The sequence below is a fragment of the Euprymna scolopes genome, chromosome 31 (genome assembly GCF_053919585.1).
Source record: "Euprymna scolopes isolate OS-2025 chromosome 31, ASM5391958v1, whole genome shotgun sequence".
NCBI lineage: Eukaryota > Metazoa > Mollusca > Cephalopoda > Sepiida > Sepiolidae > Euprymna > Euprymna scolopes.
The window spans coordinates 32,296,829-32,310,827 of record NC_136512.1 but is presented as its reverse complement, the minus strand read 5'-3'; the positions used below and the strand labels follow the sequence as shown (position 1 = coordinate 32,310,827).

Sequence of the window (13,999 nt, the reverse complement as noted above, 5' to 3'; positions counted from 1 at the left end):
ATTATGTATATATATATTATATATATATATATATATATATATATATATATATATATATATATATATATAGTTGCACACTAGAAGCAATAAAATTAATTGGGAAATATTTTAGTGACCAACAAGAGGGCGGCATATAGATAAATACAAATATACGTTTCTTCCTCTTTTTGTCACCTTTTTTCCCTGTTTCTCTCTGTCTTTCTTTCTTTTTTTCTTTCTTTCCATCGCTCTCTAGACCTGTTTCGTAATTCACAGCGAAGTTACTGACCACAAAAACACCTGAAGAAGGCCCGAGTGTACAATGGCCCGAGTGTACAGCGGTCAAAACATTGCGATGAGGACAGAACCAATAGGGTAGATACCAGCCCGACCATAAACCTGATACCGACAGGGAGGGATGGGTGCGGTCGACAGAGGGAAGGAGACTTCATTTTCCGCTAGCCTTCGGTGCCTGTTTTGCGGCTGCTCTATTCTTCCTGCATTTATAAGCGATTAGTAGACCAATGAGAACGATAACTGTGATCCCAGCCCAGCAGAAGCAGCCTAGGATCTGGAATGCGGCCAGGCAGTACACGGTTTTCGAGCACCAGTTGTTTGGGTCATGAAGCTGCTGTTCGAAGTTGGGTTTCCAGATGAGGAACACCCAGTAGGCGCCCGTACACAGCCAGCAGATGAGGAAGATGATGAGGAGGCTGTCCATGAGACGGTAAGATCGCGAGGTGAAGGCGAGACGGTCGGCCGGGTCCAGGCCGATCAGGTCCGGTAGGCTGTCGTAACGTCGCTGTTGGATCTGGTACCACACTGTGTAGACGAGCTTGAGGATCCCAAAGCATCCTCCAACCAGAAGGTAGACGGGTATCTTGGGTTGTTTCGGACAATCATGGAGATATTTGACACCTAGAAGAAAAATAGAAATTTTTAATAAATTAAAGAAAAAATATATAATAGAAAAGTGCACGTGGAGAGAGAGAGAGAGAGAGAGAGAGAGAGAGAGAGAGAGAGAGAGAGAGAGAGAGGAGAAGGCGGAGGGAAAGCCAGACCCAATAAAAACCAGCTTTACTCTTAGTAAGTCTTTCTCATTATATACTTTTACTATACTTTTGTATAAGGGCCATTTTAAACTGTTTTAATTTACGAGGTGTCTTCAATAAGTTTCCAGACTGGTTTGTATGGACACTTTTACTGAGCGTACACACATGAAACTCTAGTTCCCTTCGAAGTAATCTCCTTCGGCTGCAATGCACTTATTGTACCGTTCCAACACCTTCTGGAAGTCCCATGAAAGTCCTCTCGTGTGATCGTGTCAATGACGCTCGTCACAGCCTCTTTCATCTCCTCAATTGCCTCATAACGACAGCCTCTAAGGCGTTCCTTGAGCATAGAGAATAACCAAAAGTCACAGGGAGCAAGGGCTGGACTATAGAGAAGGAGAGGAACTGTATTGATACCCATCATGGTCAAGTAGTCTTTGATAAGGGTGGAGCACTCTTGGGAAAAACTTTGCACAAATCTTCAGCATCTTCAGTTCCACACAAATAATTGTGTGTACAGTTCCCACACTGACATCAAACTACACTTATTGTCACTATAAACACAAGACGGTCCTTATCCATGAAATTCTTAATTTGGCCAATCAATTTTTTTTTTACACAGTGGTCACCACTTATCAAGGCCCGGAAGCCACTCAGGGATAAGGGTTATTGCAAGTACATTACGTTAGTGTGGAGATTTGCTGAAGTGTTTACTTAAGGGGGCGGTACATTAGGAATTTATTTACGTTGGACTTGAAGACATCCAAGTTGTAGTCAGGTGGGAAGCAAGCAGACGGAACAGAGTTCCACAGGCGTGCAGTTCTAAGAAAGAAGCTTTGTTCATGGAATCCACGTTTTGATTTAGGCACAGATAAAGAGTGGGGGAAATTTTTCACAGTGGATTCAGCTAGACGGGTGTTTTTCGTGAAAGATTGACGAGGGGGGACCAGAGATTGGAGTTCAGACGAGCACCTGCCATGGAAATAACAATAAAACAAGGATAGGCTCGCAACGTCTCTTCTGTGGTAGAGAGGTTGTAGGGTAGAGAAAATGGCATCCCCCACTAAGCCAAGAAGTCTATTTTGTACTCTGTCAAGGCAGGATAGGCTGTTTTAAGCAGCTCCTACCCAGGTATGGCAGCAGTATTCCACCCTTGGAGGTACTTGGCTTTTATATAGATAGAGAATTGCATCAGTATTGAGATATCTTCTGGAGCGGTAGAAGGATCCCACCATCTTTCCAGCGACCTTGGCAACAGTCTTGATGTACGTGTTCCATTTCAGATCAGATGTAAAGGTCAAACCCAGAAGCTTGTCAAAACACGGGACCTCTCCCAGACGAGAGCCATCCATCCCAATTGATGCCAGATGGGGATCAGAGCGTTGATGATGTAAGGATAGGAGTTTGGTTTTAGATGCATTAAAGGTAACCAGCCACGTCTTCCCCCACTGAACCACCCGCTCGAGATCAGAGGAGAGAGAATCAGAGAGAACTTTGTCATTTACAGCCTTTGATGTGTTGCCGTAGATGGTCTTGTTATCAGCATAGATGTCAACGAATGATTTAAGTATGTGTTTAGGGAGGTCATTGATGTAGATCAGGAAGAGAGTTGGGCCCAGGATTGACCCCTGAGGGACTCCAGCATTAATACTGCAGGCCTCCGATTTTTGTCCATCGACCACTACTCTTAAAAAAAAAAATGTAAATTAAATATTTACACATCTGAACGTAACGACTTTTATTCTATAAATAGATAGGCACTCGTCCACAAGTTATCCGGAAATAGAAATGTTCTTACGCTCTAGAAAGACACGACGACATGCCAGCTGCCAGTTGGCAAAAAGACGCCGGACTATTATGGCAAACACGTTAAGTATTTTTAAAATTCATCCTAAATGTTTTTCATGTTACCTTGTTTAAACTTGTTTTTCTTGTTTTATTTATGTATATGTATTTGTCTCTATTTTCCTGTCTTATTTGTAAACCCCCCCATGCTACAAAGTAAACTAACGATAAAAACAAAACAAAAAGCAAAATGCCGGGTATTATTTTCTCTATTAGAGTAGATTAAGTTAGGACTTTATTTAAGTAATATACTTAATATATACTATTACTGCAAGCTTGCCTATATTGAACTCTAGTGTTCTGACTTCCTTACTCCTCCCACACCTCTCATCATTTCTTACAGAATCATTGCCTTCCTTGAATCTTTTATGCCACTCAAAAAGTTATGCTCAATTCATGCAAAATGGTTCCAAAGCAGTCTAAAGCATTCAATACGTTTCCAAGTTTAAAGCAGAATTTTATTGCATATCGTTTTTCTAAACGTCCAGATTGCATTTTTGAAATTCAGCAGCTGTGACAATCAGGCTTTAGTAGAGTGTATTTCAATTCCTGCTGTAGCTGTTCATTTGAACCTGAAATCCTAAAAATTATTCAGTCAACTCATAAGATGTATAGCTGAATTTTCAAATATCTACGCCAATTTTAAATGTCTGTACAAAAATGTCTAGAAAATTATTTAAGACACTTCGTAGCTTAGCATATTGTTATTACGTAAACATATCGCCATGATTTGCTCATTTATACGGTTTAATCACGTAGATATCCGAAGTTAAGCAACGTTGAGCCCGGTCAGTACCAAAATGGATGACCATTTGGGAATTCTATTTGCTGTATGTGCTCTCCGCTTATCTCGGCATTGTTTCCAGTCGGCTAGCACTTCTACTTGCCACTGGACTCAGTGCCGATTCAGAAGAGATGTGGTTGAGATTGCGCAACACTTGCTTCACAATTACACGCGCAGCTGCCCTTACGGGGATATTCATTGACTGAACGGAGGCATAGAGTTCGATATCTCTCTCAGGCGTTATCCTTTTTTTCTTTCTATTTGTTTTATGTTTTCTTTCTTTTTCATTAATAGAATGCCTGCGTTTCTTTCTAAGTTCTTTCTCATTAAAGACCGTTCATCTACATGCCTTTCACTCTCATTCGCCATTTCCCTACTATTTTTCCGAAGACGCCAATCTACTCTTTCTTTCTTGCGTTTTTATTTCATTCTCTCCTTCTCTCTTTCTTTCATTCTACATGTTCTTTTTAATTTTAATAGACTGCCATAATTTCTTTCTTATTTTCTTCCCCCCTTTTTACGTTCTTTATTTCTTTATTTCTTTCTTTCAATTTGCTTTTTTTTTCTTGCTTTTTGATTGTCAGCCTTTCTTTTTCTCCGTCTTTATTTTTTCAAAGCTGTTTATTTTTATTTAATACTAGCCAGGGTGCCCGGCGTTGCCCGGGTGTTTGGAGGTGTGTGTTGAGCAAAAAAATAAAAAATAAATAAATAAAAATGTGGTTGTAAGCAGGCAGGCTCGAACCCGTACCGCGAAGGAGGAAAAAAAAACGTGAAAAAAAAAAAAAAACAAAGCAAAAAACAAACGAACGAAAACAAACAAACAAAAGAAAACAAACAAAATGTGACGTCTTTGCCATTGCGTCCATCACAAAACCGGAAGTGGCGAAGGTTTAAATTAAGGCTAGTCAATCGAAAAGAGGGGATGACTTTCGAAAATATCGGCAAAAAAAGCGACCTCTCCTTGTAGAAAAGTACCTAGTTGAGGGTGAAGGAATTAAAGTTTTTAGCCAATTTTTCGATATTTATCATCCAAAGGGTCGAGCTTTAAAAGGATACCGATCTCGTGCAAACCTGTCGCCTCTGTCGAAAGATTAAGGCAGACACACACACACACACACACACACACACACACACACACGCGCGCGCGCGCACACACACACACACACACACACACACACACACACACACACACACACATTTTAACAGACAGGTGGGATTTATATTATAGATTTCAAAAAACATTTTCCTTTTCTTTTCTGTCATATTTTCTTTCTTTCTTTCTCTTTTGCTGCTTGTTTTTCGATTTCCTTCGTTATCATCTTATTATGTTCCGAATTATACCAATCCTTTTTCTTTTTTTCATATTATAACCTTTCGTTCTTTACGCCCCTTTCTCCCCTGTTTTTTTTTCTATTATCAATAAATCTTTATCATTCATTCGTTCATTCTTTCCATCGTTTTTTTTTCAAACTGTTATTTGTATTTAATATTCCCAAGACCATTTTCCTTTTCCTTGTGGAATGCAGCTGATGTTTTATGACGTAACAACACAATTGTACAATGACATTGACCCAGATCCTCTTCCCCTGAAGAACTCTTTGAGAATGGCCACCACTGAATATAAAAAGCAGAGCCGTATTTTCATGCCAGGTCGGCTGACAACGGATCACAAGTGGAATTCCACTGATTTTTTTGTTCTTCCTTCAAGACTTACCTGCCGTCATCATGGCCATTGGCAGAGTGGTGCTGACAGCCAGCAGTAATGTGTAGAATCCTGAAGAAGTAAAAAGAAAAGGTAGAAATAATGGTTTCTGAAACACACCCGAAAGAATAGAGAACTCTTTATATAAGCTGTTTTTTTAGAGGCCGCGAACGTTAAATGGACCGCAGATTTAGCAACTATCGGTAATCTTCAGTTTAGCTTGGTTTGGCAATTCATCATGAAGAGAGACTGATACCTGAGCAGCGTTTGCAAATGGTTCAAATTTATTTTGAAAATTATTTTGAAACATTTGATGAACGAACAATTTCACAAAATGGGGCCATAACCCGATTAGATTATTTTCTTTGGAGATATGTGAATTCCCATGTTTACGCTAATAAACCAGACACAATAGACCACTTAGAAGACAACATTCGATGCATTATTGCCTAATTACAGCCTAGTTAAATGCATAGTTTTTGAAAATTAAAACTTCGGGGCCATATACTTGAAACTGTATTTAAATTATAATGCCAAGAATTAATTTTTGGAATAAACCACGTATTTGTTAAATGAAATTATTTTTCTGTGATTTATTTTGATTTAAAGTTCACCGCCTTAAAAAAAACGACCTTTACAAAAAGCAAAGAAAACGTATCTTCCAGGCTGACCTAGAAAAATGCCACCAATTGAATATATATAATTATAAACCTCAAATAACCTTGTAACAGGTCTTGTAACCAAGCATCCGGTTTACGACTTCCGGTTGTGCATGCGTACATAAACATAAACTCATAACAGCGTAAATAAATAAACACAAATCGCTACTTTTGCAGAATTTGATCTGCGCACTGAAATATTAAAGTTGGTCATTATTCGATTCCGAGCAACGTCGGGTCTCTCTGCTTGTCTGAAACAAGAATTATGTCACAATTCTCCAAAATGTTATGTATTTTCACATTTGTATTTTCTGAATATTTATAACAATTTAAAACCAACAAAATATATACTCACTTCCAGCATATGTATGTATGTGCTAGCACCGTGTGTGTGGGGTGGAGAGGGCTCCCATAAGCCGTGGTGAAGGCAACCTTTCTAGGAGAAGCAAATCTCTGATTTAAAAAAACCATAAAGCGGGAGACCAGTACCCGCATTAAGCTGGTCTGCAGTTTAACTTGTTGCTGGCTATCTTGCTCTTGCTTGTTGCTGGATCTCAACATTTTGAACCGAGAGAGACTTAGCTGCTGTACAAAGCTAAGACTCTGTAACATCATCTGTGTATAGATACTCCCTCAGGCATTTGTCTATTTAAATGCTCCTGTTGCGATGGAAGTCATTTTTGGTTTCATGGACTTTAAGTGTCTGAGGGAGTGGCACTCGTCTGACAAGACCTTGCAATCATCATGTATGTATGTATGTATGGGTGGTCAAGGTCTGGTGTGGACGTGTGTTAAAAGCACACAGATGTCTTAGCGTCATACTGTGCTTGTCCCAAACAAATCAACCCCACGTGCACGCCATAACCACTGCCACGCAGACGGAGCTCTGATGAACGGCGAGTGTCCTACGTCGTATAACTGGACTTCCGCTGCCTTGTTGGTCAAGGTTCTTTTAACCAAAGGTGAGGTAACCCCGGCAGAAACCTCCAGAGGAGCTTAGGCCCTGTCAGCTGCGGTATACATGATCCACCGGAGTGTGGAGTATGCTCTGGTGCTCAGCAACCTAAGTCCCAGTCATGGATCAAATGGCATAATGGGTGGAGAGGGCTCCGTAAGCCATGGTGAAGACAACCTCTCTAGGAGAAGGAAAACCCTGATATAAAACCTGCGGCGACTGCTGCTTCCAATGATGTTGACTTGCTCTTCTTTGTGGTTCAATGTGGTAGTTGTAGGATTGTCTCGGTGCAAAGTCTTTCCTCACTATAAAAAGCTTCAAGTACAGGTATTACTTGATATGCAATGGAATATACATTTTGCAATCAGTGTGTATCTCGATAACAAATAGGTTGGCTTTAGCCTAAAATGGCAAACGGACATTCAATGAGGACTGATGCAAATATGGGCGTCAATGGCAATAACGGTTCTGGAACTCCTAGGATATGGCCTGGTAGGTGTTCGGGGCACCATAGCTTAGACCGGCTTTGTTTGTGTCATTTGAGCCAGGGATATATTAAGTAATGGCAATACTCGAGAACGAGTTACTGTCATCATCATCATCATCATCATCATCATCATGATGTATGTATGTCTTTGTGGCAGGTTATGTCATATGCTACTGGTACCATGTAACCAAGTACTACCTGCCTCATGGTCGGGTCACCGGCGACTAAACTGGTTCCCCCACCAGACTTGTTTGGTAAGGAGGGTGGCTAGTCTCCCTGAAGGATTAAAAACAAGACCTCCCAAAGGGCGAATGAATCCTTTTTCGGGGCCAACTGCCAACTAGCACCATATGTGTTTGTGTGTATGTATGTGTGTACTATGGTGGAGAGGGCTCCCATAAGCCGTAGTGAAGGCAACCTGTCTAGGGGAAACAAATCACATATTTAAAAAACCATAAAGCGGGAGACCAGTACCCGCATTAAGCTGGTCTGCAGTTTAACTTGTTGCTGGCTATCTTGCTCTTGCTTGTTGCTGGATCTCAAAATTTTGAACAGAGAGAGAGAGAGAGAGAGAGAGAGAGAGAGAGAGAGAGAGAGAGAGAGAGATTTAGCTGTCGTACAAAGCTAAGACTCTGTAACATCATCCGTGTATAGATACTCCCTCAGGCATTTGTCTATAAAAATGTCCCTGTGGCGATGGAAAAGTTTTGACGCGTGGAGGCTTGAAATGCTGGAAGCATGTAATAATTGATCTCAATGACCGTCTTCAGTGTCATGCCTGCTTGAGCGTGTGAATTCACCGGTAGAACTAAAAAAAAAGTAATTTTTGGGCTCATGGACTTTGTCTGAGGGAGTGGCACTCGTTTGACAAGACGTTGCAATCATCATGTGTGTATGTATGTATGGTTTTACTAAAAATGTACGACTAAAACTTAGGCACGATCAATGTATGACTAATTGCCGGTGCTCCTGATTAAAGCAACTTTGACACAAGCGTTCAAGTGGGTTCGTCAGCGTAAACTATCGTAAAACAATCTTGTAATAAACAAAACATATTTACTCAAAAGTTTCGAGATTTTTTTTTTTTTGGCAAATATCTTTTTAAGTTCATACCTAAAAAGACATTTATTTATTTAAAAGAAAATACAAATGTGGAAACTCCTGATTTTTATTAAACATTCCCTCTTACACAGGTCATCTGCTGAATCCGTCGGTACAAAAAAAAATCTTGTGTTATTAACGACTATCAACAATGTTAGTCGCGATTATTTTTGGCAAATTCTTAAAGACTGAGCCTTTTTTTTTTGCAATCCAGTGTGCCACTTTAAAAATTTTTGTAAAATAAATAAAAAAATAAACAAGTTTATTTCTTTATGATTAAAATAAAAAACAAAATGAATTTAGTCTCAATCACAATTTTAGCCGAGAGTCTCTTTTTGGCAAATTAAATTTTACAAGTGACCTTTTTCTTTTAAACTGGAATTTTGTAACACGATAACAACTAAACACTAGCAAATCTTTGTGAAAAGTAGAAGCAATCTTTAAAGACTCAGGCAATGTTTTCAATCTTGTGTGCGTCTTTTGGGGAAATTGTTTTCCCATATTTAAAATAGTGTATAACTGCTCTCGTGGTGAGAGAAGTAAGTAACTATTATTTTTTAAAATTATTTTTTGTTTTTGTTTCTTTTCTTTTTGCTTGTTTCTTTTTTTTTTTTTTTTTTTTTTTTTTTAAAAATAATATTGCATAAAATTCCGTTTTCGGTTTTATTATAACGCAACTCTGGTTCATTTCTAAAAAACAAAACAAAACAAAAAAACTAACAAACAACAACAAAAATAATGAAGAAAAAGGATTTTTAAAAGTTTTTCCAAACGATGTTTTAAAAATTTATCATTATTATCGACTACTGCTGTTTTTTCTTTCTTTTTTTTTTTTAACTAAACTCGAAACTGTCGAAGTTACTTTGACTAATTAAACCCTTAACTACTGAGACAATTATTTTTTCCAATACAGTATGCCAAATAATTTTGTTTCAGTCTTTTAGGTTTTAATTAAGCATACATAAATCGTGTTTAATTTTTAGTCGTGCATAATTAATAAAATTTAGGTACGACTAATCTAAAAAATAAACTTGTTTAATTTTTTACAAAGATTTTTAACGAAAAAAAAACATGACAAACAGAATTGAAAAAAAAATATCTCAATCTTTAAAGATTTCAATATGTAAATAAATACTTATGCGTCTATTTACTTTCTGTCTTAAGATAGAAAAAATATTTTGGTAAATACCTTTTACTTTTGTATATCCACTCTCCTTTTTTATCCACTTAAGGAAGAGAAAAGATAGTAGTTAAATAACAGAGGTGAAAAGAAGAAAAGATAACAATAGTGGAAAGCAAAGAGAACTAAAAACGATAGCAAGAGCGAAAGAACGAACAGGAAAGAGAGAGAGCGAGAGAGAGAAAGAGAAAGAGAGAAAGAGAGAGAGAAAGAAGAAAAAGGAGAAAGAAAGAAGGAAATAAACATGTAAAAATTGAAAACGAAAAATGGAGAAATGAAAACTTCCGACGTCGACTATTTTAGACACCATTTTCACACGGGCATGCGTAATGAATATTTATCACCAACGCCATTACCGGAACTTACACTCATATTAACGGATATTTGATCGGATTAGTGTTAACATGTAGATTAAGTCGATTTATATTAATAGTTGTGTACATATTAATAATCACAATTAAATATTTGCATTTCTTTCATCGTTTGTCCCTTTGTACGCTGAAGTAGATATGTATGTAAAATAATGTGAATAAAGACGAAAAAGCATCCCTTTATTTCATGTCTTTCGGTGTTATCCAATATGCTACGATGTACCAAATCATAAGATGATCCAATATTTGTTATATCTATCTATCTATCTATCTATCTATCTATCTATCTATCTATCTATCTATCTATCTATCTATGATATGGAATATAAGGACAAAATCCAAATAGGAAGATAAAATAAAGAAGTAGCCCACTTCTTTATTTTATCTTCCTATTTGGATTTTGTCCTTATATTCCATATCATAGATATTGATACCTCAAAGAAAAAAACAAAATTTTCAAGACAAAACCAACAGAAAAAAAATATAGGATGGTATTCTAATATTTCGCTTCTTTTCACTTTTGAACAAAACTTTGTTCGGAGTAAAACAATGATATATTTTGATGCATTTAGACAGGGGTTAATATAAGAAGACTTGTTTCTATATAAAAGTATGTAGTTGTGTGCGTTACATTGCTAAGTCCCATTAAGAATGGTGCTTTATGGATGGTTTTTCTTGTCTGAAGTGTTAGTGAAGAGAGAGAGAGAGAGAGAGAGAGAGAGAGAGAGAGAGGGAGAGGTAAATAGAGTAAGAGACAAATATGTATATATATGTAGAGAGAGAGAGAGAGAGAGAGAGAGAGAGAGAGAGAGTCTCCCCGCATGGAAGTCACGTGGTTTCGTGACTTCTGTTTGGAGTCAATTCTGATTCTTAAAACTTTTCGATTCGAAAACAAATACTTTGACATGATATGCATTTAGGATCAGAACGTCAATAACAAAAAGAGAAAGATAAAAAGAAAATACTCCGTTCGCAATTCTTAATTAACCTTGATGAAGAGGTATTTCTCGAAATATCGGAAATATTCCCATCTATCTATCTATCTATCTATCTATCTATCTATCTATCTATCTATCTATCTATCTATCTATCTATCTGAAAACTACTATTCATCAGTAATTATTTAATCTATTTTCAAGCAATCTAATATATAAAGTTAATTTGTCGGATTTTCTGAGCTTTTTAACTTTTTTCCTTTTAGTCATTTTCTTTTATACAAAAATGTATCTCGCTCAGCTTCTTTCAAATAACACTTATTTTGAGTTTAAAGTTTGTTAACATGTAGACATTTTTTTACATTGCATTTTCCCCAAAATATTGGGAATATATTAATACTAGCAGGGTGTATGTGTGTGCGTGTGGAGGTAAATTCTATTAAATGTGAGTTAATCAACATTCATTTCCTTAGCGCTTTTTTCCGATATAGTTAAATTATGCCGAACACATGTTAAAGTAATCATCAATTAACTGACCAATAACCCATCTTTTTGTAGCTATCACTTTCACCCTTTCTATCTAGATGTTTTCAGACCTCCCCATTCTTAGTTTATTTTTTTTTAACAGTTGAAGTCTAAGGTAATAAAGAAAGGAAAGAACAAAAAGGATGTTACAATATTTTTGACAAAACATGAGGGTATGATTACAGAAAATTCGAATGTTCTATGTATTTATGGTCACTGGCGACAAGAACTGACCAATCAAATGGATTCACATCCTGCTAGCGAGTAATCAGAAACCGGAATTGCTCCATAAAAAATTGGATTTTTTTAGAATTACCGGACGTCATTTTTTCGTATCCACAGGAGAAAGATCTTTGCTCTTTGCCTGTAAAATTTTAAAGTCCAAGGCTTATACAGATCAAATACCCCCCCCCTGAAACTCCTTTTCATCCTCAGAATTTGTGCAGATTAGCTACCCATCGAAAACTTTTCATCTTCAGGATTTGTACAGATTATCTACCCACCGAAAACTTGTTTTCATTTCCAGGACTTGTACAGATTAGCTACCCATCGAAAATATGGCTTTCAATTAAAAAACAAAACAAAACAAAAGAAAATCAGCACATAGACCGATATTTGGAGATGAAAGTAGAGAGAGAGAGGGCGAGAGAGAGAGAGAGGAAGAGAAAGAAAGAGAGAAAGAGAGAGACACAGGGAAATAAAGAGAGAGGGAGAGAAAGGAGAGAGAGAGAGTAAGAGAGATAAATAGAGAAAGAGAGAGAGACCAAAAGAGATAAGAGAGAGAGAGAGAGAGAGAGAGAGAGAGAGAGAGAGAGAGAGAGAGAAAGAAACCGAGAGAGTAACAGTAAGAGAGAGAGAGAGAGAGAGAGAGAGAAAGAGAGAGAGAGAGAGAGAGAGAGAGAGAGAAAGAAACCGAGAGAGTAACAGTAAGAGAGAGAGAGAGAGAGAGAGAGAGAGAAAGAGGGAGAGATGAGAGGGAGAGAGAGAGTAAGAAAAAGAGAGAGAAGGAATATGTAGTCTTACATTTTGTCTTTTTTACCGTTTTAAACAATTTAACTCAAGTTCAATAGGATACTGATTCATATGTAATATATTGATGTTGGCATTCTATAGATGTTCAATGTAAATGGAGACGCTCTGATATTATTGTAGCTTTTTTTGTTAAAACTGCAGAAGTATTTATCTCAGCTAGCACGAACGTTCGGCAAAGCCCGGCCGTAAAGTACGCTTAAATATGATATTTTAATTCTTGCACATTTCATATATATTATTATAGAGTTAATGTTCTATCGATTTTTATATATTATAAAGTTGCGATTTCAAAAATGAAAAATATATCCATATGACTTGGGTGCATTAGCTTGAATCGAAACCGAAAAAAAAAACCCTCATGAATCTCTCTCTCTCTCTCTCCTCTCTCTCTCTCTCTCTCGCTCTCTCTCTCTCTCTCTCTCTCTCTCTATATATATATATATATATATGTGTGTGTGTGTGTGTGTGTGTGTGTGTATGCATGCATGCATGTATGTATGCATATAACTTGAGTACCTTCATCCAGAATCGAAACCGAAACCAAAGCTTATGAAGAATTCTTGATAAAATTATTTATAAAAAAAGTAGATGACTTAACTGCCATCAGCTATAATGGAAACCGAAACGAAAACTAATGAAGAATTCTTGGTAAAATTATTTATGACGAGAAATGGGAGTACATAACAATTAAACGACCCGGATGCAAGCGTGATACACAAAATAACACACACGTTATCGTATTAATATATTGATTAACACCTGAGTCGTTTTATTTTTTCAAAACAATTAATTAAAAGAAAAGGTAAGGAATGCATTTTTATTGGTCAACTTCCCCCTTTTTATAATTCTACACATCCAACAGTGAGTGTATGGGGCGATGTACATTTATAGTTTTACTTACTTGTACTGGGAGGTGACAGTGATTCAGTGGTTAACGACACAGACTGTCGAGCTGGGTGTCCCAAGTTATAGAAATAACTCTGACTAGAAAAATGTCGGAGAACCTGGCAACAATAGAATTTTCGGATTCATATCATATGATAATGATGACTTACGTGTGCTGGTTAATATGTGAAGAGAACGGCTCAAGAAATCCCAAGAACTTTCGGCTTCTTTTGTCGCTTCTTTTATTTGGACATAGACGGCCTCGTAATTTGATTGGACGCTGACTCGCGACGCTGTCCAATCAACAGTCGCTTTGTAAAGTGTTGTATCATCATTGTAAGACTGTAAGAGAGAAATAAAATATCATTGGCTGAAAAATGAGAACAATGCTATTAGCAAGTTTTGCTGTTTTTGAAGTTTGTACATTCGTACGAAAATAGAAACATGTGATTGGGTGAATAAAAAACACACACGCACAATAACAAATAAAAAACAAATAAAAAACAT

General features: G+C 37.1%; 1 protein-coding gene across 3 annotated transcripts in view; it reads right to left on the bottom strand.

The window, feature by feature from the left end:
• Positions 1-198: 198 nt before the first annotated feature.
• LOC145255676 (transmembrane protein 272-like) overlaps positions 199-13,999 on the bottom strand; it is a 386,301-nt gene continuing 372,500 nt past the window's right edge. For all 3 annotated transcript variants that reach the window (XM_080114242.1, XM_080114240.1, XM_080114243.1), the window contains 3 exons: positions 13,663-13,834; positions 5,375-5,434; positions 199-897 (listed from right to left, as the gene is read on the bottom strand). In XM_080114242.1, coding sequence (XP_079970368.1) covers positions 428-897; positions 5,375-5,434; positions 13,663-13,834 — 702 coding nt within the window. In that variant the 3' untranslated portion in view covers positions 199-427. The remainder of the gene's footprint in view (positions 898-5,374; positions 5,435-13,662; positions 13,835-13,999) is intronic.